This window comes from Myxocyprinus asiaticus, chromosome 46, assembly GCF_019703515.2.
Source record: "Myxocyprinus asiaticus isolate MX2 ecotype Aquarium Trade chromosome 46, UBuf_Myxa_2, whole genome shotgun sequence".
Taxonomy (NCBI): Eukaryota; Metazoa; Chordata; class Actinopteri; order Cypriniformes; family Catostomidae; genus Myxocyprinus; species Myxocyprinus asiaticus.
The window spans coordinates 22,876,086-22,902,607 of NC_059389.1; the positions used below are offsets into that span (position 1 = coordinate 22,876,086).

At 38.3% G+C, this 26,522-nt stretch overlaps 1 protein-coding gene across 2 annotated transcripts; it reads right to left on the minus strand.

Annotated features, from left to right (window-relative positions):
• Positions 1-2,392: 2,392 nt before the first annotated feature.
• Positions 2,393-25,917, minus strand: mrpl23 (mitochondrial ribosomal protein L23). Of its 2 annotated transcripts, none has more exons than XM_051689256.1 (5): positions 25,792-25,917; positions 23,708-23,830; positions 19,154-19,236; positions 14,613-14,686; positions 2,393-3,118 (listed from the first exon to the last, which is right to left on the minus strand). In XM_051689256.1, the coding sequence occupies exons 1-5, from the start codon at positions 25,806-25,808 to the stop codon at positions 2,954-2,956; spliced, it is 462 nt and encodes a 153-aa protein (XP_051545216.1). In that variant the 5' UTR covers positions 25,809-25,917; the 3' UTR covers positions 2,393-2,953. The 2 variants fall into 2 exon arrangements, with proteins under 2 accessions (XP_051545216.1, XP_051545215.1); XM_051689255.1 differs by lacking the exon at positions 25,792-25,917 and adding an exon at positions 24,796-25,193.
• Positions 25,918-26,522: the final 605 nt, after the last annotated feature.

Consider the following 26,522-nt stretch of genomic DNA (forward strand, 5'->3'; position numbering starts at 1 on the left):
ACTGGTTAGGTTGAATTAGAAGGTTAGGTGTAGGGTTGGAATTGTAAAATATGCATTCCTGTTGACTGTATTATGTCATTTACAACTAAAAATACAACTTGCATTTGTGTGATGTAATGGAGAATAGGAGTTGAAAGAGTCAATACTTTTTGTCAGAAATCTTAAAACATCTTTAAATGCACAAACTGTTGCCCCCCCCCCCCCCAATCTCCTTTAAATACAGCTGTGTGTATAGGCACTTAAACATAACTTCCTGCTGGGCTAAAACCACTGCTGTTTGTGCACTAGGCCACGAAAGAAAATGTGGGGTAACAGAGTGCACTGACTGAGCTCAAATGAACCAACAGCAACCTGAGGGTGTCAGGAATGTCTATGGCTCCTGTCCAACACTCCCGCTCATGATGAGCCTGCTCTGGTTGTCTAAGTGAACATCTTTCAGAGACACTAAGAACCCTACATGCGTAGTGTGTGCAGGGTTTTCTCAAGATTTGTGTTGCAGCTATTTATAGGAAGAGTATTTACTGTCTCTTCCATTGCTGGCGATCACCCTAGGTGGCACTGTGCCCTGGAACTAAAGGAGCATCATACATTAGTTGGAGCTCTTGAAGCTTGCCAAAATCAAAAACCATCCCATTCGTTCTCGTCACTTAAATTAGAGTGTTGTCAGCTAGAAATTTAGCTTGGTTTGAAGTTGTGGAGTGATGATGTTTATTTTAAAGACCCAGATGTGTCTCCCCAAGGCCTAAGTTTCACTGAAAAACAGCCACATCCATGAGTCAAGAATGACAATATATTTTATTATCAGGGGACGTAGCCCCCATTACAGTATATAATAGCAGACCACACAGGATGCTTGCAAAAGCACACATTTATTAAGTGGACAATAACTAAGATGTGTTCATATTGTTAAAAAGGTTAGTTTATCTTACTTTATTCTGTAGATCTTATAAATTACACTTACAAAAAAAAAAGTGGAGTTTGCAATATGTCATCTGAGTAGCATGTATTTGGAGAGCACTGACAGATATAGTCCCCGCTAGTAGACGCTCTGCAGGTATGCTTTAATGCGAAACCAAATATTTTGCCAAACATTGTCCCATTTTCGAGCAGGGAAATTTTTAAGGAAATGAAGGAAATTCCAAGCTCACTTTGTTTTTATGATATCATTTTATATCACATAATGGCAAGGGCGTAGATTTGGCATGAACATTGTGGGGGTTGGAGCATGAAGCATTTACAGATGTTTCCATTGATCATGGCATAAATAATGCAGGGAGTGGGGGTTATGTTGCAGCAAGTGATAGAGAATGCAGAGTACAACTTTCTCATCTTCTATATTAAGCCAATGATGTCATGTCAGTAGCAAACTTGGCATAAAAAACAGGGTCATGCCCACTTTTTTTTTTTTTTTTTTTTACAAGAGCGTGAATGAAAAGGAAAGGCAAAGATAGATTCTGTTTTAAATATTCAACCCTCTTCCATTAGCTTTCCGTGGACGGACAGCAAACACGGCTCACAATTTCCATTTCATAAGACGTTAAGGAGCGAAGAAGCTAAAAGCGATGAGATAAGACAGAGAAAGTGAGAAAGAGAGAGACCAGAAGAGTGAAGGAACGTGTGTCAAAAGACTGGCCCATTGAGTTTCAAAGCCAGGAGCTGAAATTTTTTAGCTGATAGGGATTGCACATATCACAAAATCCCTCAGTTCAGCATTCCTTTTCCCAAACTTTCTAAATTCAAATGTCACTTATTTATCACCATTGGAAGAGCCTTATTTTAAAACACAGCATTAATCCCGGACAGCAACCATACTATTACTCCTTAATACTGCTGTTCTGAGATCAAGGCTTGCAAACCCAGAAAGTTATGGTCTATATCAGTGTGTTAGGAACATTATGTGAACAAATCAAGAAATTGGTGCCAACTGTGTGTGTGTAAAGCTGAGTTAAATTCATTGTGTTTCAAGGTTTTTATAAGGTTTGGGCAAAAGAGGCAAGTTGATTGGATTGTTGTGGGGAGGGATTCTGGGATGAAGGGGGCCAACCTTGGCAACTGCTCCAAGATTTCCCGAACATAACGTGGGTTCTCCTCATTCATTGAAGAAATGAGGACACTGGACAAGAATCCAGGGCTCTTTGTCTTTCCTCCTCCCCCCCATTTTTGCCTTAAATCAAATTGCTTTATTGCTATGCAGGGGGTACTTAAGTCCAAGCACAAAATTGTGGGCAAATGTTATCAATATTGAAATAATCTCTGGCGAGCAGCAGGTTGGCTGTGTGAAGTAAGCCTCTTCGGAATGACACCTGGCAAGCGATTATCCAACACATCTGTAGGGAATAGCTAACTTTAGAGGTTGCAAAAAGCCAACAAAGTTGAGGAAAACAGAAAAACGTTACGTTGTACAGTTTTATTGGAAAATGAAGTATGCAGGTTTACACAAGAGCATGAGGAACACAGGTAACAATATGATTTCTTACAGAGAAAGCAGCTACTTCATCAGTTTGTTGTTTTTACTGCAAGTAGTTCGTGAATGGTCTTGAACATTCACAAGGGGATAGGGAATACATGTGGGATGGACTTTATACTAAAGGAATCCTGTGTGCTGCAAGACCTCTGCAAAGACATTTGTTCAAGCAAGTTTTGAAGACCTGTGGGAAGAGAACATCACCTGAAAGACTTTAATGACGTAGTTCTGGAGTGATCATCTGCAATGTAGACATTAAATCTCTTTGACAAGGTACAAGGTTCTGGGGGAGCTATGGGTTTCCAAGTCTTATTTAAGGCAGTCTCACTTTCCATTGAGTCAGATCAGATCGCTAAAACGGCCCTCTATGGACGCCAGTCAGATCACTGTAAATGGCTCTTCCTGCACAAATACATAATCTAAAATACACCACATTCTTTATTCAGCTGTTGCGTCTCTGAAGTCATTCTTCATTCAACGCTTGTCTGTCTATAGGCCAAACCACTCGGTGACTCCACCTCTTCTGGGATCTGGTTTCTGCCTCTGACGCTCGTCCTCCATGAACTTCTCCTGCATCTCCTCAACAGAGCCTTCCTCGTGCTTCTTGTCTTTCTCTGGAAAGATATCTGGAAACTTGAAAGTCTGCTGTTGAGCCTGTAAGAACAGTAGAAATTGTTTTGGGTTTAAGGGGAAATTACCAACACAAGGTTCATACTTAACGTAGGCTCATTGAAACGTTATCCACCCACCAAACTCTTATCCTAATAGCCATATGGTTTTTTTTTTGTTTTTTTGTTTTTTACATAAATGTGTTTGTTTGGCTTCAGGCTCTTTTAGCACTGTGGATTTCTAGGAAGTCTAGAAATTATTAAAATATTTTACACACGTAATTTTAAAAATACTGATCATTTTCACACAATAAGTATCGAAATGTTTTACGTTTATTTTACTTTTTGTTTAGATTATCATACTTTTATATAAGAAATAATTAGCATTTTTAAAATGGATTTTCATAAAGGTTTTTTGATATCGTAACATAGCAGGGTGTCAGTAATAGTGCGAAAAATATGTGTTTATAAAGTCATAAACAGCCATGATTTGTGTGAAAGTGAATAAAACACATAGTTGTAGCGCCCTTTAGTGTTAATTTCACCAGGAAACTACAGTAAAACATAGAAAGCAGCACGTAAAACTCAGTTTGCAAAAATTTTGTTAACATTCATTCTGAGACTAGGTTGAAAAATTAATGATGAAGGCCTGATAAAAAATTTCCAATTCAGTTTTTATGAGACCTTCATATAACAAAAAGAAAAAACATTTAAATATGTTCATTTGAATAAAAATCAACCCCTGGGACATGAAAGTGGCCAAAGTTGAAGATGAAGTTGAAGAGATGGTTACAACAAAACTTTAACATGGATAAGATGTGACTTATCCAAGCATTATTTTTGAATCACCTTTAACATCAGGGTGGGTAAATAATTAAAGAATGTATTTTTGGGTGAACTATCCCTTTAACTAATATATTAAAATATCTATTATAATTATTTTTCCAGAGTACAATTATTTTTTTAATTATATAAACCAGTTAAAAACCTATTTTAGTTAATTATTACAGAGAATTAAAACAAAAATTGCTGTGATATTTCAGTGGTCAAAAGACTGCTATGTCAAAAATGTGGCTACTACAACTCCATAGTCTAATCACTTTGAGGGAAGAAATTTAAAGAGGAAGAGAGGGGAAAACTTGACTATTACTTAACATGTAACATTAACATTTTTTTTTCTTCATACATTCCACATTACTGGTTAAAACACTGTGACCTTTTCAGGAGCTTTGACATTGCCCCTGAAACACTCCAGAATTACATCAATTAAAATTTTTATTTCAATCAAGCTATGAAATTCATGCTGGCCTGGAATGCAGATCCATACTAAGATATATTATGGTAATGGGTCATTTTAAAATATATAAACGAGAAATAATGAATTTGAGTTTTATTTTAATGTGCTAATCAGTGACATTAGGGGCCAGTGGCATTGTGGTGCAAAATGCATTGAATGATCATTAATTCATATTAAAGATTATTATAATTTTCCCACAAACTTTTAAATCCTTTACACGTAAACAGTGGTGTTTTTCGCTAAATTCTATTTAAGAGAAAAAAAGCGCAGGCCTCATACATGACAATAACGAGACCACATGCTGGTACTCCTGGTTGTATCTGTATCAGAAATCGCCAATGTTTTCCACTGATGAAAAGGTGTGGCAGCAGCAGGACCAAGCCGGGTGGATTTCTGCAAGCTAATGAAAAGCGGTGCCTTTTCGAATGAAATGCTTCTACGGATCCAGCACTTCTTACGAGATTAACTTTTGTTTTGGCCTGTTCTTTGAAGCAAATTAAGTTTCTTTTAAGTGGGCAAAATAAGCAAAGAATAGTGGAAGAGGAGTTAAAAAAAAAAAAAAAAAAAAAAAAAAAAAAGTGAACCACTTAAAATCAACAGCTTGGCCTCCAAGGATCTGCAGTGGTGCTCCAACCCTACCATCTAGGAATGCGAAACCCCACACTATAAACACAGAGTCCAGCCAAGTGAAAGTACAAGAACCAAACGTATTAAAAACAGGACCATAGTAACAGAGTACTGAAACAAATGCCAAAAAATGTCTGTTTCTTCACCTGTAGTAAACTCTCCTGAAAGAAAAACACACTGAGGCCGAAAACCGGCAGGGGGACCCGTTCGCATGACAATCCAAAAGTTGAGTTCAAAAGTTTGGATGCGTTTCATAAACACTCATAGCATTCTAGCACCAACAGAGAGGGGGCTGATTAACAAAAACAAGTCTGAAGAAAAAAAAAAAAAAGAAAAAGGGAGGCCTACACCACACGATTGTCCACCATATTTGGATCAACAAAACATTAATGCATGTTAAACAATTCCCTTATTGTTGGCAGCAGTTGATGGCAACACATGATGTGTAAAAACTTTTGGCTTGGGCTGCTGAGAATATTTCCGCAGTTCGATTTAACAGACAAGAAAACCATTAATATTACCATTTCAAATGTACACAAAGTTTTGCATATTCATCTGGCTGCCGGTTTGTTTACTGTTCAATGTTTTGGAAATGTGGAGAAGGAGTCTTTAGAAACAGCATTAAATATTTTAACTTTAAGGTGCTGCATGCCATATTCCACTTAACTTTAAGGTTTTCTCTCCAATGTGTAAAAAAGCGAAAAATAATAGAAAAATGGAAGATTAAAGCTTGGAACAAAAATTTTGTTGTTGTGTCCAACCCAACATCTGTCCCTGTTATCTTAGACCCCTCCTCCACTCCCCCTTCTATAATTCAGACCCTCAACTTTCACATTAACTGTTCATGGAATAAAGTTGCTTTCTGAGTCCCTGCAATAACAAGAAAAGTCTCTAAATCGATTACTAATAAAAATCAATTAGCAGTAGTATCAGAAATATTTAAATGGTAAGCGTAATTTTGTCATGCTTGTATGTAACACAATCCATACAGACTTTCCATACATATCTTATTGGGGGGGGGCGTATCTGTTTAAAGAACATGAATTACAGTTTATTTTAATGAGCCAATACATCTTTTGTAATTCTGAATATGGTGCATCTAAATAATTTGCAGTGTTTGTGAAGGAAAACATCACTATTATTACTGTTCATACTTGGGTTTAGGGGTTTTACAAAATCCCTTAAGTATTAAATGTTGCTGCATACTCTATTGTTTTTCATTTTTCCAAGTCGATAACATGGGCAAAGAAATCCCATAGATTTAAACTGAAGGACGTACCTGAGACATACATTCACCAAGCACTTTATAAGGAAGACCTGTACACCTACATATTCATGCGATTATCTAATCAGCAAATCGTGTGGCAGTAGTGCAATGCATAAAATCATGCAGATACAGGTCCGGAGCTTCAGTTAATGTTCACATCAACCATCAGAATGCGTGGCATGATTTTTGGTGCAAGATGGGCTGGTTTGAGCATTTCTGTTACTGCTGATCTCCTGTGATTTTCACACACAACAGTCTCTAGAGTTCTAGAGTCAGAATGGTGCCAAAAACAAAAAACATCCAGTGAGCGGACGTTCTGCGGACTGAAACGCCTTGTTGATGAGAGAGGTCAATGGAGAATGGCCAGGCTGGTTTGAGCTGACAGAAAGGCTACGGTAACTCAGATAACCACTCTCTACCTTTGTAGTGAGCAGAATAGCATCTCAGAATGCGCAACATGTCGAACCCTGAGGAGGATGGGCTACAACAGCAGAAGACCATGTCCGGCACTTTATTAGAACCATAGTGTTCCTAATAAAGTGCTCAGTGAGTGTATCTAGGACACCTACAGATTAGATATATTTAATTTACTTTGAAACAGATCAGCAAATAGTTGTAAATTTATCAGGCCAACATTGTGGTGGCGAGTTCTGTATTGGCAAGAACCACTCATTTCCTTGAGAAAACGTAAGAATCTTGTCTTTGACAACTGTGGCATCAAATAAAATGGTAAACCAGGAAAAATTTAGGTTGATTTATGGGGCCTTTCTAGTCCACCCTTAAAGATTCTCAGACTGTAGATCAATGCATCGAGTCTGCAGTCACTATCTGTAACCACCCTAACTCTGGCACTCTTGGTGAACTCCAGTGACTCATGTCCCAAAACACTTCCACCATCAGTCAAACAGGAACAACTGGCATGACTTGGGCCAGTCTGAAAGGATTAGCAGTAGATGGGGTTTCCGTACAGAAAGCACCACCCACTCCTCTTTAGTCACTGCCTTATCTCTACTGTTTGCTCTTCAACGATGATGGCTGAACAATTCAACAGAAGCAGAAGCTACAATTTACATGCAGGGTTTCCAAAATATGTTCGAGGTTCTTCATCTGCCCATTCAAAAGTCAAGAGAAAAGGTCTTCTTTAAAGAAAAAATGCTATAAAGCAAGAAGCAATAAGAAATGCAAGAAGCAAACTGAATAAATAAGTTTGGGAAAGTAAATTAAGAAGTTATGGTGAAGTACAATTCACTGTCAAACCCCTCTCCCGCAAAAATGCCTGAAGGAGGGGGATAAAGACCAATATTTCCTCAGAAACACTCATTTTTCTTTTCATGTTTATCTGTATTTCTCCTTGGCCAACCCCAGCTGCAGGAATGGAGAAAACCATGACAACTGTGATTTATTTTGCACCAAGGAGTTAATGGCAAGCAAAATTCATAAATCTGTGATTGTTATGTGTATGGGTCTGCATTTTCAAGATGGTTAATGATGAGGGCATTTTTGCGTAATGCTGGAAGTCTATTAACAAGTTCATTACCAGAAGGGAAAGCAGGAAATGTGAGGAAATGCTTGTAAACAGCTCCCTCTGCCAGTCTCACTGGGTGGGCCACACTGCTACTTCCTTTGAGTCCGCAGCCTTAGCTGACAACAGATACTCAATAACCACAGATATTTGGCTGCCCTTACATACCTCATATCTCAGTGTCTTCACACACACCATACCGAAAAAATTAGCTTGAACCGAGCCAAACCAGTGAGCGATGGTGGGATAGAGGGGACAAGCTCCTGATAAAGATAATATTTTGTAGTTTTAACGGCTCTTGCAAACACAATATGAGGCAGGGTGGGCAAGGGTGATTCTATTGCTAGGCATAAATTCTACTGCTCTCCTCAGTAGCAAAGACCCAGGCTGAGACATCAAATGGAAAACTCCCAGACTTGACCCCAAGGGAGGAACTGAATGCTCTCAACGAGTCCATGACCTCCACTCCATCCCAATATACTCGCAAAATTGGTGTGACCTTCAAACCACGGTGACCAACAAAATGCTATGTGGACTGGTTTGGTTATAAAAGTATGAATGTGTTTTAAGTGGAATGCAGCCTATGGACAACCTAACAACAATGTAGACAATGGAAATATTTGTGACTATTCTAGACAAGTTGATCTCGGTTTGCATCATATATTGTGACATAATAGCATAACACCAGGTTGAGTAAATAAAATAAAGCATTTTTATTTTTGGAAGAACTATTCCTTTAGAAGTAGCCCCAAAGGTAAGTGCAACAAAAAACTTGACAATGACGTCGGTCTTGACAAAACAATAAGGAACCATTCTTTGTCTTGAATTTCAAAGACATCATAGGCTCCTATATGTATGGAATGGGACGAATGAGGCAAATTCATTACACAAAAAGCACTGGTCTGTCTTTGTATCCAATTTGTTGTTCCCACTGTGAAGAACAGCACTGAACCAATTGCTCTAATGTAAAGCATTAAAAAAAAACGCCAAGATCTGGCCCATCTGGGCCCGTGCCAGTCTGCCTCGCTCCACTCTGACGCCTTGTCTGCCTCCCAGCAGAGGACTAGCATTTGTGCAAAACACGCTTCCTTTGTGCATGGGTATAGTGGCCCAGCTGTCAAAACCTGACTGCCCACAGCAGTAGAGAACATGATTCATGCAATGTGTTCCCCATGCCAAGACACAGCTGCCCTGCCAAACATGTGGAGGGGTCCAGCGCCATTGTTCCCAAAACCAATGTATAGAAACCCCAATGGTAGGGAAAAGCGTGTGGGGGGAAAATTAAACAAAACATATTATATTTCCTCATTGAGGACAGCCATAAACCAGACATTTTTGTAACAGTTACTGTAAAACAGAAGCAGGTTTCCACTGCAACTGGGGAACTGTAGACAATTGGCTGGCATATAGTCTGGTTTGTTATATCATTACGGTCAAGTCGGGCAGACTAAATGGGTTCCAACTTTTCCATTCAGAGCGGTATCAGCCCTTGCATCATTTCTAAGCCACTGAGTCACCCATTCCATGCTCGCCATGATGACAGTTGTGACCAGTCGACTTGTTCAGACTTGCCAGAGTCTCTGCTATTTTTTGGTTCCCCAGGATTTTGAATCCCATCAACAGCAATAAAAGATAAACCCTACCATGTTGAAATTTCACTAAGTGTCAAGACACCTCTCCATCCTTTTCCTTTGTATGACACAAAAGGAAAGAGCAGGAGAAAAGGGAGGGCGAGAGACAGGGCAAGAAAGAAAAAAGTCAACTTGCAGGAAAATCGAAGAGGTGGTACCAAAACAGGAAAAGCATTGCCAGTATCTGAGGAATTTATTTTGAAAATGATATCGAAATAAGGCTGGGTGGTGCCTGGACATTGAGAGACTGGGGAAAAAAACGAAAAAAAAAAAACGGTAATGGGGTGGGAAAAGATCAGGTACAATCAAAGGGTTTTATGATGGTAAGTGTTTAAGTAATTCTAAATGAAAGTGACAGTGAGGAAATGCAAGAAATAAGCCACATTGCTAATAAAGGGGGGAGGAAGGGCTTCAATATCATCTCCTTTGCTTGCGTCTGCTGGCACTCAACGGAGGCTGTCTCAGTGGACGTCCACTAGGGAGCTGAGTATGTGTGTGTGCTTGCTTCAAACAGGATGTCAGAGACCCCGCTGGCCTTTCCATTATTCATGCTGTGCTGCTCTCAATCAAACACAGCCTTACAAAAGTCGTTGTGGATATTGTACATTTGAAATAAAAAATTGTCACTGTAGCTAAATAAATATAAACATTCTGCATAACACACCTCCTACTCCCCCCTCCCCCCCATTGAAATAAACACAATCAAATAAATATCCTTTCTACTCTTTAAGTGACTAACTAACATCTCACGCTGAATGTGAAATCTATATTTCAAAACACTGACAAAGACATGCAATACATGAATTACGTATACACTTTTCCTTTCATCACTTTCAGTACTCTGAACTGCATGAAATCCATGACAACACTGTTGTAGGGTCCAGCATTCACTCAATGCCAATGAAGCCAAACGTTGCCATCTAGTGTTGATAAGATCAAGAGTTGAACTTTCACGAATCATCAACTTCAACAGAAATCGCAAGGGTGTTAATTTGTGCAGGGCATTCCTTCGGGGTGGGGGGTTACAGTAAGAACCCATTGTAATAGAAAAATAATAGTATGCCTTAGTGAGATTTTGTTTCACTTGATTTTGTTCTTGGGTAATTGAGCAGAGTGTGCTCACAAGTTCAGGTGGAACATAGTGATTTGATCTGAAAGGCAGCCTGGCTACCAGCTGATACAGACTGAAACACAGCCCCAAAAAACACACTCCTTTTTTTGAGACTCGGCAACGAGCTCTCAAACAACAACAAACATCCATTAGCAGCAACAACAGTTGCTTTGTCTGGGGGTTGTTGTCAACAAACTAGCAAACTTGACCGTGTTCCTGCAAAATCCCGAAATCACATCTTGGCTTCGTGGGGCAGTGAGTTTTTCAATGAGGTAGGTTGACAAGCAAACAGTTAAAAGTTTTTCTTGGTAACTTAAACAACCATATAGATCAGTCAGATCTTTATTGACGGGGGCAAGTGGTTCTGATAGTATAAGTTGTGTCGGATAGTATAGTCTGAGTCTGCATTATGCAAGCCAATCAGGAAAACAACAGACACAACATCAACAAACAGAACCTTTATACCAGGACGATCAGGTCATGGCCTTGCAAAAGGGTGCACAGGATATCATTGTGTCTAAGTAGAGCGTTACTTGCAAAGGCACTCGTACGCAGAGCCTTGATATTCTCTCAAGATTTTATGTTGCTTAAGATTCCCCTGACCCGAGTCTGGACCTCCCTGTTCTGGCAAAGCTCCACGGTGCCCTCACTCACCTCACTAGCTTCATGCGTAGACTCCATCCGTAACCCCCTCCTATTCCCCGCTAAACTCTCTCTCCTCCCCACCACGGGGAGATCTGATGAGAGAGTGTCCATCAAGAAATCGCTACAAGCCTGTAGTTTGTAAAATCTGGGGGGTTCCGAGGGGGGTGAGTGGGTCGGGTAGCAAGAAAGAGTGTTCCCCTTCGTATTGCCTCTGGAATATTAGCTGATGTAGTGCATTTTGGGGGGATGGGCCGATGGGGGAACCGTTGTGGGTATACGACCACAGCACACTCCCCCACATGTGGTGTAAATTAGGAACAATCTTGTTTTTACCCACCACTGAAAAGAAAGGAGGGCTTTTTTGGGGCAGTGTTTTTTGCCTCTTTGCCGACCTGCTGGAAGAGAAGAAAGAGGCCGGAAATTTGGTTTCATATCAGTGTTTTTCACCGCAGTCTGAGACTTTTAGCTCTTGCGTTATTCACACATAAATAAGCATGACTTTCTGAAAGTTTGAACAACAAGGAAGTAGTTCTCTTCTGAATCTGTGTCTGAAAAAAGACAAATGTTAAATTGAGGGAGCAAAGCCACCCAGGAAGTCATTCAACTCCTGACAAGAGGAAGTTCACCTTTAAATATTAATTTGTGTTTTGGTTTATGTATCGCATTAAATGCTGCTCTGTTTTGACAATTTTAATTATTTATCCCTCCCTTGATTGATGGCTGAAAAGTATAACAAGTATAAACAATCTAATGCTTCTCTCTCTCTCTCAAACTAAAAACCGTATAGAAACAAAAGGCAGCTTTCCCAATCGAAACAAAGGTGATCAGATTAAGGTATTTTCATGACGGCATACTTCAAACATGGTCCGTATCAACAGCCCAGGGCTCAGCCCAAATGCAGGTGTGAACCCAGCAGAACAGTTCGCCACTGGATCACGACCAAGCTTAACATTCTGATGCCCCAAGAAACAACTCTCCCATCCACCCATGATAATAACCACAGCTCTCCCAGAACTTTGTACTATAATTCCTACACAAAGTCTGGCATGTAACCAAAGATGACCTCTTGCCTTCTTGGCTAGAGCCAAAAACCCAAACTCCTGTCTTTCTCAGGAGGGCAGGGACGAATATATGGGAGAGACAAAGTAAACAAGCAGCACTGGGACTCAGGGAGTCGGCCACAATAATGTGAGGGTTTTGCATCAAAGAGTACCTGTGCCTTGGGGTTTTCTGAGGGAACATAAGCTGTGACAGGCCCTCAAAACAAAGAAACAAAAATGTGTGGCTCAAACGCCCAAGCGTCCCATTTCTCAAGGAGGTCTTGTTTTGTTTAATACCTTAGATAAAAAACAAAACTAACGCATCCCTTCCAACATGGCACGCATAATCAAAAAAGGTTCTTTTACGGTTGACGCCCTCCACTTTGAATTGTTCTGTGCTAATGATGGGGGCACTTTGTGAAAATCAAAATGATCAGCAGAGACTACAAAAACAGATAGGGACTTTGACAATAGATGCCGGGCTCTTTAACCCTCTGGGGTCGACGGACGCGCCGGTGCGTCCTGCTGGATTTTTTACCTCATAACAGCAGAAACAACTTAAAATACTCCGTCATTTTTGGGCATACAGATAAGTGTAAGACATCATTAGAGACTATAAAGGGTCTACCTTTATTTGTGTACACAATAACAATAAAACCTTGTGCTTTTGTAAAATAAAGAAAATAAACAGGGTGCACTTTCAGCCGTCTCTGTCTCCCCGAGCACCCTTCTGAAACACGTCACAAAAATGAACTGACACTCTGCAAATATTTATCACACAAACATGAAACATATGTCTAAAGAAAGCTTAAAATGTCTACTTTTAAATAAAACAATTAAAATTTAAAACAAATATTCTCCTGCAATGTAATCTGTATGAAATAAAGCGATGTACAGTTTCTCCTGGCTCAGCTAATTATCCCTAATGTGATCACACCCACCAGCAGAGCGCGCTATTCATACGGTAATGTGCTGAGGCGATCAATGCAAATGGTAAACGCCCCCCAACAATGCCTTAAAAAGCATCAAGTTCATTCACTTTTCTGTGCGTTTGGAAGATGGCACGCTACACAGGTGAGGAAGCTCTACAGATGGTCCTGGATAGTGACGAAGAGTTCACATTTTCCTCAGAAGAAGAGCGGGAATCTGACGAGGAAAGTTTGCATTTTGAAGAGCGACTTGATCCAGCCGAAGATACAATTTTGGATAAGTATATCTTTACTTACATATTTGTTGACATGCTATTTTATATAAACATGTACATATTTTACTAGCTGGACTATTTCCAGACTTGCCAGCCAGTATTCAAAGTATTGAAATTTGAAATATGTCCTAATAGGCAAGTTTTAGTTATATTTAAATGTTGTTTCGGCTAAAGCATGTATTTAAATTGTATGTTGTATGATATAAATATGATATGTAATATGATATAAAAATAATATGAATATTTAGATTATAGGTATTTTAACTAGTGTTTATGCTGCCTCATTATCATCAATGAAGCTTGTGCTTGCAAATATCTGTTCGGGTGTAAAGGTGTAAAATGTGCTGTAAATATGCCCATATTAGAAAATCAGAATATTAGAATGATTTCTGAATGATCATGTGACACTGAAGACTGCAGTAATGATGCTGAAAATTCAGCTTTGATCACAGGCATAAATTGCATTTTACAATATCTTCAAATAGAAAAGTTATTTTAAATTGAAAAAATATTTTACAATATCACTGTTTTTGCTGTATTTTGGATCAAATAAATGCAGCCTTGGTGAGCAGAAGAGACTTCTTTTAAAAACATTTAAAAAATCTTATAGATCTAAAACTTTTAAACGGTAGTGTAGGTCTAAAGTTTTTAAGTAAAGTCTTTATGTAAAGAAAATGTATAGTCAGATTACTTTTAACTGAAACTTGATTTTGTGAATAAGCTACAAGCAAAATCATTAAGTCTCCTCACATTCATTCTCTCTCAGGGAAGGGGTCTTTGTCTCCTCAGGTGTGAATCACATCACTATTCATGATCATCCACACCTCCTCGCATATGGCCTTTCTAACACTAAAAGTGTCTTACAAAAGTTAAATGACTATATTGTTTTGTATGAATGAGTGATCAGGATGGTTTTCACATCATTTTTGTAGCAAAAACTCTAGGCAAATTTTATTTTTTCAAAAACCACACATAAATGTTATTTTCTCAAAAATACAAACATGTACATACATGTTGCTCACATATTATTGTAGCCCAGTTTGTGCTGAATACAGTGTTATCAGACTTTAGCCATTAATATGTTATTAAGCAACTGAAAAAAGCACAAATGTCAAGGCATGTCAAAATTTCTCCAGGGCCCAAAACACCCTCAGACCCCGGAGGGTTAAGTGTGGGCCCAACAGGATAACACTCACCAGTTGAACGTATGCCACTTTGTAATCTGGCCTCTTCACCCGCTGGTTTAAGTGGTTTCTTTTCTTGTTTGTACCTAGTTAGGAGAGAAAATGGAAGTGATGTGTATTTAGTAAAAAGGTTTTTACAAGATTACTGCATGAAAAAAATAAAGCTAATGGATGTAATTTACGGATGTTAAGATATATCCTACTATCCCAGACTACGTCCACATTAATCCAGATAAATCTGAAAATGACATTTTCTTTTCGAAACACTCTCCGTCCCCATTTTCAAATGTTTTCCAAAAGTTGCTCGTCCACACTGAAATGTCTGAAAATGCTTAAATCCCCTTACCGAGTATATATATATATATATATATATATATATATATAAACATTTTTAAAACATTTTAGCGTGGCCCTGAAAAGCATTTGTCCTCGTATTCCTCCGCCAGACAGCACTTCAGACTAACCTTTCTGGCACCTTTGAAAAATGCAATGTGAAGGTTGTACAAAGTAACATTTATCTTTAACAACGCTATCAAAGTTGATAGCAGGCACAACACCATCACTAAAATATGGGCCACCATCTTGATTGTTTTGGATTGAATGGATGACATGACTACATTACATGAAAACAAATATGTAATTCTTGTAGAATATCTTAATTTTCCCAGTCCACACTACAACACGAAGAAGGCATTTTTAAATTTATCCACATAGGAGAGCGTTCGAGCATGACCCAACAACCCCCCCCCCCCCCCCCTTACACATTACAAAAATTTGATAAAATCATGGGGAAAAAAAATCTTACAGTGTAACTTCATAATGCAAAGCACTGCAAAATCTTAATGGCAGTACATTATGCTTAATTTTCTTTTTTCTTTTTGGAGGAAAGTTTTTGTGATATATTCACCCATATCCCCAACAAAAAGGTAAAGACTCTGACTTCAACCATGCTATCTTTGTTTGAGCAGCCCAACATTTGCAACATTGGCTCAATCAGTCGCATGAGTTTATAATTATTAATAGTAACAATAGTACTATAATTAGTAGCCTCATTATTTTTGCTATTCCGTTTGGTGGAACAGAAATTACACACTTCAGCTTTAATGAAAATTACCCATTTATTGTGAGAAAAACATAAACTGAGGGGAAAAACATTGTTCCATGTAAATTTGCGTGTGTTTAAGTAATATTTGCAGCCTGGAAAACCAGTGTTCACAAAATTACTTTCAACTGATAATGTTTTTCAGAACAGCTTTGATATCCATCATACTGTCTTTTGGGGCAAAAGGGGGGCTGGATTTATCTGTTTTGAAGCCCATGTCTTCAGTCCTGTTAACTGTGGAATGCATGTTAACCTTTTCCCAGCTGCCCCATAATGTCATTGTATGAAGCCTGCATGGTAATATACCTAAAAACCCAGAGGAGGGAGTCCAGAAAAACATCTGACAAAACCTAAAACCACTAATCTCCAGGAAAACAAGAGAATAAAAGACAATAATTAAAAACTCACCACTGAAACAAAATGACAGTTTATGGACACTGGAACAAGTGTGTTGTTTTAGTAGAGACATTTAACATTAGAAATTAAATAAGAATACCTGTTCAACAAGATATTTGGTTCAATATGAGAGACTCTGAAAGGTGCTTCAGAGAGTCTAAAGGAATAGTTCAACCAAAAATTATAATTTTGTCTTAATTTACCCAGATGTTGTTCTAAACACATAGGAGAAATTTAGCTGAATATCTGAGCTGTTCTCTTCCATACAATGAAAGTGGATGGGGACCAGGGGCTGTCAGGCTCAAAAAGGGCCAAAAAACAAAAAAACAAATGCATCATAAAGTAGTAACTACAACTTGTAAACTATATTGCACATTTTCTGAGCATGGAACAGACTGAAATTTATGTCATCATTTACTTAATAAACCTTGCCTTCACTCCATTATTCATTGCAAGTACTTTTGTCTAGTTTTCCAATAAAAGTTTCTAAAAATCTCTAAAACAAGATAATTTTACTTGAGAAGCAGAACAGCAAGACAATAAGGCTTGTTTTCAGAAAATGTATTCTGAATTAAGTTAAGCATAAATGTATCAAAATATAGTCCGTTTATTCTACACGGGAAATAAAAATCTGTCAACTGGGTAAGAAAAATGTAATGGATTCAAGATATATTCTATTTCATAATCTTATTAAATTTAAAACAACTTTATGTTGTTAGGTTTCGAAAGATATGAGGGTTGTTAAATGATGACAAATTATAAATTTTTGGGTGAACTACCCTTTTGTAAGAATCCGCTCAATTGAAAAGTCAATGTGGCTTTTGTGGGATTTCTTATTGTACATCATAGATGTTTGGCAGCCTTCCTTTACCAGTCTGAGGAAACCTTAAAAATACAAACACTCCCTCAATTTGAGGTCAACTGAACAGCCAACCTGCTAAACAGGTGAGAAGCGCTTTTGTTCATGCATGCAAACCCTGTTTCCATTACCGTACTCCCACCCAACACATTATATAGTATAAATAAATATTCAATCAGGGTCTCTTTTGAGGTTGTGCATTGGCTGGCTACTATTATGTAACAAATCCCAGGCCTGAGGGGTAGTTATAGAAACCCCTTCCAAAATATCCCTGAGCTCAGTAGGAAAAACAATAGATGCCTTGAGCCTGAGGGTTCCACTTTTCTCCACATCCTTTACACCATCAGCAGTGTGGAACCCATGACGCAGAATGGGACACCTTCTCTGACGTGGTCTTTTGCACCTAATGGGTGTTCCGCATTTTTTTCAGCTTTTACATTGTGGTTGTAAAAATGGCCACTTTGTTTACTGCCCCACTCCAGTGTTAGCATGGAAACCACACGGAAAAATCCTAGTGGCGTAAACCCAACTGGCAGCTCATAAAAGTGGTTCCCTCTGCGTTAACCAGACGATAAAGCCCGTAATAACGTCGTCTTTATTTACCTACCCTTTGCTATTATTATTCACGTATACTAACATAACCGCCTTGCCTTAATCACGACTTTTAAACACTTGGTTGTGTAACACTTTTTGCACACTTTGAGAAGAAAAAAAACAGGGCAGGGCACCCTAGGACAATTGACAGTTAGAATGCTACAGCAACAGACGGAGAGATAAGCAGCTGTGAGGGGAATCACGCAAACCACTCCTCTCTCCTTCCCTCCCTCAGTGTCTCCCACCAGAATTCTCAGATTTAGCTGTGTGTTTATACATATATTTCAAACTCCTGCTCAGCTGTCGAGTATTTCCAAAACATCTTGTCAGAATTGATCATTGACTAACATGCATATCACCTCTTTTTAGGGGACTGAGCACAACAGGAGTGCAAAACAAGTGATAAACAGAACATTGGTGAGTTGTTATATAAATGCATAACTCTAAAACCTTAAAGCAGGAGAGTGAATTATTTTCAATGTTAAAATACATTCTCTTATCTCCATATAACATGTAGAGACAACTACAAGTAAGCCATTCATAGGTTTATTTCCTCAAACTGTAAACACTGGGTCTCTGTGGTGCTTTAATAATTGATGTTTGTTTGAGTGGCCTGTCCACGAATTTACAAAAAGTATGATTGCAGAGAGGCATTCATGAGGAAAACGATTCAGTAATATTCATCACGAAAGCACTATCTGATTTGGGGGAGGACTATTTGTTTGTACGATCAACAGCAGGAGGGTGGAGTATTCGGGAAAGCTGTGAGAAAACAATGTTTATTTGTGGAATTGCATTTAGTGGCGCCAAAATTACGCACTTAAGCTTTAATGGAATAGGAACCCTCCTGTTGATCCAAGTTTGTATGCTGTTGTTTTTTAACGTGAAAAAAAAAAAAAGACATTTTGAAGAATCTTCTCACAGATATTTTCTAAACAACTAAATTTCATAGTGACCACAGCTGTCAAGTTTGTAAGCACCATAAAAGGAGATGACTAAAATATACAACTTATATGAATATTCCAGCTATTCTAAAGCCATACAACAGCTTTGTGTGAGAAACAGACCACAATTTAAGCAGTTTTTTACTGATAACCTTCCCCTTTTCGAAGTTCTAAAGTCTCATTTGCATCCATACTAAAGGAATGTTCCGAGTTCAATACCAGTTTGATATATATCACGATGGCGCCGCAGATGGCCGCCTCGGTGTGGAGCGCTTCTATCGCACTACCCATGTGTATGTGTGTATGTATGTATGTGTGCGTCTGTACGTATGTGTATAATTATTTTTTATTTTTTATTATTATCTATGTCTTGCTGCTGTTTTTGTATTGTTGTACATTGGAAGCTCCTGTCACCAAGACAAATTCCTTGTATGTGTAAGCATACTTGTCAATAAAGCTGATTCTGATTCTGATTCTGATTTAAGCTCAATTAACATATTGTGGCATAACTGTTGATTTTCACACACAAAAAAAAATATTGACTTAGTGCTCGCTTGTAAGTTTGGATCGACATGAAGGACATGAGTAAATAATGACAGAGTTTTCTTTTTTGTTAAATTATTTCTTTAAATGCAATAACAGAGAAAATTGTACTCACAGTATTGGATCCTTGTGCGTATGGCTGCAACAGGAACACTGTAGATCTTCTCTAGATAGTTTCTCACATCAAATTTGGTCATTCTTGGAGAAAATTGAAACAGACAGAGATTCAGAGTTGCCATGGAGTAAAGAAACAAGATATGACAATCTATGTCATGCTAAGGTCATGACAGTGACACACTGTTTTGAGCTTAGTTGTGTAAAAGACTTTAGTAGTTGCAGGTTTGAAACACTGTTTTTTGGGGACTAAAACTGGCTTTGACGTCGTGTAATGCATTTTAATGTACTTTTACGAACAAACAAACATAATTTGTGTTCCAGTTTTCAGTATGTTTTCAGTTACAGAAAATCCAACCAGAACCTTTCACAAATGTGTTGCTGGAACTAAATGCAAAGAACATAATGAATTGCTTTCCAAAATGAGTATGTTTGTCCACAAGTCAGTCCATATAATAAGCACGGATTTCTTTCTTTTGCAAAAGAAAGAGTTTCCAAGAAACCTATCAAACAGATCCACTTTTGGAAAGAGTATTATTGTATGCACATCGTTCAGAGTCAGCACCAGAATGTGATGCCCAGATTTCAATGAAGTGGAGTGGAGGTTTGGCGGAGTAATTTATGTGAGAGAGGAGAAGCGCACAAGTGTGCGTTTGTCTGGGTGAAAGTGAGTGAGAGGCCATTCCTAGAGAGCAGAGCACTCGAGTCACAGTGCGAGAAATAGTAAGCAGACCTAAGTGCTTTCTGAGATCACAGAGTGGAGAAGCAGAGATCTTTTTGAATTCCTGCCCCCTGGTGACCTCTGCCAACAGGAAGCAGCTTTGCTTCCCTAAACACTTCTAGAGCTTTAAGAAACTCTATGTATGAAGGTCTGTTACTTATGTTTAAGAGGAAGGTGAGAAGGTGTATATCTCTTATTCCATTTTTTATTTTAGACCATGGGTTTTAGAGAGTAGGCCCTCCTCTGACAAAATTTATGAGAATAAATCCTATTATGGTATATTTATATACTATTATTGTATCATTATATATATATATATATATATATAAGGGCTGGGCGATAGGACGATGTAATCTGATATCAATGTCTTACAAAGATCAATGCTGATTGCGAACAGACGATGATCGACAATATTGGGAAATAGCAAAACAATGAATCTGAGAAGTCGCCAAATATATTAAATAGTGGCCAGGATGTGAAACTAGCACCCGCCAAATGCGACGAGGCTGAATCCAGTTCGCAAGTTCCTCGTCCAAATGTATTTCATGCACGAGTAATTTTGCTCATCTACCCGCAACAGGCGGTCGACATGTAAGACGTCTCGGAGTGACACATGACAAGAAATGTTGTTAGACACAAAGACACGTGCTTGAAGAAACACACTTTATTATATTTTTAAGAACAGTCAAAAGAAAAGCCGTCAATGCTTGTGTCTGATTTGCTGTTTGTTCAGAGGCGTGCAGCACGAGCTGGAACAGGTCTCCTGTCTCGAGGAACAAGCGCATGTAAAGAGTTATCACTCTTTTTTTTTTCTCTGTTTCATTCGTCTGAAAACTGTTTGCAAGAATAATGTTGTTTATGAGAATGCTGCAAATTATCTCAGATCATTTCGGGAGGTGCTGCGAGTTTCATTTGCTTTATTTCCTCATGGTTGGAATGCATTGCAGATTCCTACGGGATGCAAATGGAGCCGTTGGAGACGGTAAATGTTTGGATTTGGGGAGGTGGTTAAATAAGATTTTTTGATCACTTTGTTGTTTTATTGCTTTTTTCATTTAGTTTAAAGTGCCATTTGAATTTAGAAATGTCTTTTGTTTATGTTTTTTGTGTTTCAATAAATTAATTACACTTTTTTTAAACAAAATCAATAAAGCAAAAAATTCACCTGATTCGCTGTTTATTAAGAGCCGTGCAGCACGAGCCTGTCATATGGAACAAGCGCATGTAAAGAGTTTTCACTCTTTTTCTTATTCGTCTGAAAACTGTTTGCAAGAATAATGTTGTCTATGTCATATATATGGGCTGGGAAATTTAACACATTAGCATCTTTGGTTAATAGTTGACTGTTTAACGCTTTAAAAAAAATTAAAGCAATTAATGCAGTATCCGTTTTTTTCACTTCTTGAAACTTCACTAATGTTTTCGCCAACCCCCCATTGCACCATGATTAATTGTAATTAATCAGTTACAGTTTTTTTAATCGATTCACAGCCCTAATGTGTGTACACTCACTGAGCACTTTCTTAGGAAGACCTGTACACCTACTTATTCATGCGATTATCTAATCAGCCAATTGTGTGGCAGCAGTGTAATGCATAAAATCATGCAGATACGGGTCAGGAGCTTCATTTTATGTTCACATCAACCATCAGAATGGGGAAAAAATGTGATATCAGTGATTTTCGACCATGGCATGATTGTTGGTGCCAGACGGGCTGGTTTGAATATTTCTGTAACTGCTGATCTCCTGGGATTTTCACGCACAACAGTCTCTGGAGTTTACTCAGAAAGGTGCCAAAAACAAAAAACATCCAGTGAGAGGCAGTTCTGCGGACAGAAATGCCTTGGTGATGAGAGAGGTCAATGGAGAATGGCCAGACTGGTAACTCAGATAACCACTCTGTACAATTGTAGTGAGCAGAATAACATCTCAGAATGCACAACACGTTGAACATTGAGGTAGATGGGCTACAACAGCAGAAAACCATGGCGGGCACTTTATTAGAACCATAGTTTTCCTAATAAAGGGCTCAGCAATATATATATATATATATATATACACACACACATACACACAATAGCCATGTAAATTATAAATCAATTGACAAAATGTAAAAAAATAAAATAAAAAAAATGAAAAAAACTTGCAACATCACATGAGCCAGTCATCTTTTTGAATTCCTTGTATTATACTCTATTGAATCAATCAAATCAAGCACTGTGTAACACAGTCGTGACCTTCAGCAGATGTAAACACTGTCTTGTGCAGCTTATCTTTTTTATGCACTGACGTCTTGAAAAGATAAGAGGCCTCCTTGTTGTTCAGTCCTCTCTACTGTGAGTATGAGCTGCGCCCAACCATTCACACATAAACAGTCCACGCACTCATCCCTAAACATTTTCGCTTGTACCGCCCGTCACAAAGCCTTTCCAAGTAGGTGACTTAGAGGGACAAAACACTCCAAATTTTGAGGAAATCCAAAAAAGGGGGAATCTTTTGTAAGCCGATGACCTCTAGGTTACATTCACACCACTTGGACTATAAAGGCTGCAAAAAAGTGGACAATAAGCTTTAATGAACTAAAGATATCATTAAAATGAAATCATTTATAAGATATGCCAATACAAAAATGTTGATAATGGATCCAATTTTTAAAAGGCACATAGGAACATGGGACTAGGGAGGTAAATAAACGAGGTTAAACAAATCCTGCAGACAAGAGTACAAACACTTTGTAAAGAGGCCCTCTTTCACAAAAACAAGTGCTTTAAAATTCTTTGGCACTAATAAACACTATGCTAACCAGGTTGGTTTCAAGCAAAACAACTCATTGCCAAGTTGGAGGGTATTTGTAAAGAGTAGAAAGTGAAGTGAGGCATGTCTTTAATGTTTTAATGACACCTCTATTGCTTTATCTACTTTCATACTGTTTATGGTGGGACTGTGTCAAACGTAGCTCCGAATGAGACAAAACAGTTCTTGAGGTCCACTGAGGTGGCAACGGTTTCAAAACAACACAAAAATACCCTCTTCCTCTGATTAGACAGGCACCGAAGCATTTAGATTTCAGTGATGAGGATGTCTGGTGCGGATTAAGACACTTAAGATCACAAAACAGTCTGTAAAAACAAAAGAGTAAGTGCAGGTAGAAAAAAACCTTCCACAGACCACTTGCGCAAGTGATAACATATAGCCCAATTACAAACGTGTGCGGTTTGGAACACGTATTGGCGGAATAATAACTTAAGAACAAGGCTCTACCGTCACTGACTTAGATGTACGCCCTGAGGTTCTCCAGAAAACAAAGCAGACTTTGTGCTCTTTTCTTGCGTGGACTACGATTAGACCTGTTATTAACAGTCTGACTGCCTGTTTCGTATTAAACTGCGGCAATGCAATAATTACGGCTGTATTTTAAGTGACGTTTTACAAACGTCACCAATACAGGCACAAGATGCTGGAGTTTGGAGCAGTTGAAAGACCTGTAAACACATTTGAAAGAGTCATGGAGTAACATTAGGGCATGCAATCTTGGGTTTTGGTAAGAAAAAATTGCTTCGTTTATTCCAGTCTACAATTGTGGCTGTTAAGTTTTGCTTTAAATGCTTTTATTTTTTGTGATCGGTGTGCACAATGTTATTCCCACTATGCAATTCTCACTGTCAGAACAAACCCCATTCCTGGGATTTGTCTGCCACCTAGTGAAAAGTTAAGCAACTACAACATAGTAAACGTTGAAATTGTGTTACTCATAAGTTTAATGCAGTGAGTAGTAACTAATGGCTGTTTACAGTTTTACTGATGGAAATTGGAGAAGAAAAAAAAAAACTTACTCTAAAGGAATGCGAAACTGTACTGTATCAGGCGGCTGTTCTTTGCCCGGTCTGACCAGGGTCAGATTGAAGGTGGGCCGGAATATTCTCAGCTGAGGGTTACCCAACTGGTACAAAGGATATCTAAGAATGTGAAAAAAGATAAATGACATGAAATCACATTAAATGAAATTACCTTCCCTTATCATTTAAAGGTTTGACAGACAGACAGATACATAGATGTGACAGACAGACAGAGACAGGCAGGCAGGCAGACAGATAGATAGACAGATAGTTAGATTGATAGATAGATAGGAAAGACAGACAGACACACAGACAGTAGTGGTGTAACTTGGAATTTCTCACGGTTCGGTTTGTATCACGGTTTTAGGGTCACGGTTTGGTATTTGCTTTGTTCAGAAAAAAAAATTATATATGTATATATATATATATATATATATATATATATATATAATACTCTATTTGGTAAACACTTTAACAGGTTTGCCCTTAATAAAAATCATGGTTTTACAACAGTAACCATAGTTTTACCATGGTATTTGTATCAAAATCACAGTAACCACAAAATCAACATGGTTACTGTCATGGTTATATTATATAGTAAAACCATAGTTACTAAATGGCTATTACAGTATTACTACATACAACCATGGTTAATTGTATCAAAACAATGATTTCTGCTAGGAAAACCATGGTGACTGCAGTCATGGTTACTACAGTTACGGTTACTACAATATTACTATAGTATTTTGTCAGGGTCCTGAACAAAAAAAAACAAAAAACTTTTTTCTCTAATTACTGAATCAACATTTAAAACGAATACCTGCACTATTACACCACATGCATCAACATAAAGTGCATTTCAAAATCAACTCAACATATATATTAACAATTCAGAAGCTGTACATCACTATTGAAGGAATAACCTTGCTATTAAAATGGATACGAGAAGGGATGTTGTGATAATGCAGCTCGAGTATTTTAATCATACATGGAAACAAGCGCTTTAGTTATTGTTTCATGTCAGTCCGAATTAGCACTGAGTGCCTGCTTAAAAACGGAAGGGAGTGTGTGCAGTTTCGGCTCACCTGATATATTTCCCTGGGTGATAACGGCGTAAATGATTAATTATCGATGTATTGCTATAACGGCATTTTAATGCCATTAATCAAAGCGCATTATTGACGCTTGCGCGCGCGATAGATTACAGCCACGCGAGGAAACAAGAACTCAATCGCCTGTTTTAAACCCTCGCAGGGGGCTTCACTTTCAAGCGGTTCGTTCCTCTGCTTGCCGTTTTCAACTACATCCAACGCGAGCTGAACTGTGATGTCATCAAGTTGACCTACGTTTAACACAGGTAGAGCGTGCCCATCTAGAGCGCCATACAGGTGCATTAGCAGAGGTTGTAACTGTGCGAGTCTATTTGACCCTTTGTTTTCTTCGCCAAACCCTTTGCACCAGATGCGTCATTAAACGTGAGGTGAACCGACCGCGGTGCCAATGCTTACAGAACCGTGGGTGGCAAACCGAACGGTTCGTGTTTTTTTTTTTTTTTTTTAACCAAGAACCGTTACACCCCTAATAGATAGACAGACAGACAGACAGACAGACAGGCAGACATTACAGACAGACAGACAGACAGACAAACAGATGTGACAGACAGACAAAATCGACAGATAAACAAACAGACAGACAGATGAAACAGATAGACAGATGTGACAGGCAGACAAGATCGACAGATAGGTATACAGTATACAGATAGATATAATGATAGATAAACAGATAGACATATCTAAACACGGTATTACCACGGTGCCATGTACAAAAAACATCATAATCAGGAGTTAGCTAACCAATTTGGAGAGACAGACTACAACAATATTAATTTAAGAATGTCTCATAAGAAATCTATGCAGGTCATCTTTCATTCTTCTACAAGTTTCTTAAGTAGAAACTTAAACACACCCATTCTTTACACAGGAGAGCAATGCATAAACAAAACACCAGCTAAGATTCACATCTTTAGACCACTGCTCGATTAGAAAGCGCCTATGAAAAGAAAAAAAAAAAAAAACACTCACATTATACGTTTGGCCATTTCTTGTAAAGTACTTTGGATGTCCACAGTCACATGTGCTGTTGTGGTTTTATTTTCATGTGTTCAAGGTCCTCCGTGCGTCCGGCTGTGAACCTTGCGTCAATAAGCGCCAGATAATCAAAACCTTTCAAAATAAAAGGCCCCTGTTTCTTTTTTCCAACAATTTCAAAGAATTGATTGTGACTGTGGCATAAAATTTCACTTCTCTCGGATATTTAATTCTTCATTGCCTTCAATGTTTGATAATCTTTTTTTTTTTTAATTTTTTTTTACATTTAAGCCTTTTGCTACATTGTTTAATTTTTCATCGTGTAGGTATAGCGGCTTAATTGATAAACATACGACACATGCTTCTCTTAATGCAATGATAATTTTTCACAATATAGCCATTTACTCATTTAAAAGTCAAGACAAAGGATGTGTCTCGTTTGGAAGACTGTGTCCTCCGGAGGTCGCATTTCTCGGCCGCATACGTCATCGAGGCTGTCTTCATAAAAGCGAGTAGGACACTTCGAATTCGACCTTCTTTCACGGGAATTCGGAGGATGCATGAGGTGTATCCTTCGCAGGCACTCACAACCCACAATTCTTTGCTTCAACGGAAAAGTCTAAAAAAAAATAACGCCAATTTGCCCGTAAATATGATGTTCAAACGCAAGGAATGTTAATTCCCAAGTTGAAGTACCTCAGTAGATGGGTGCAGAGTATATAATA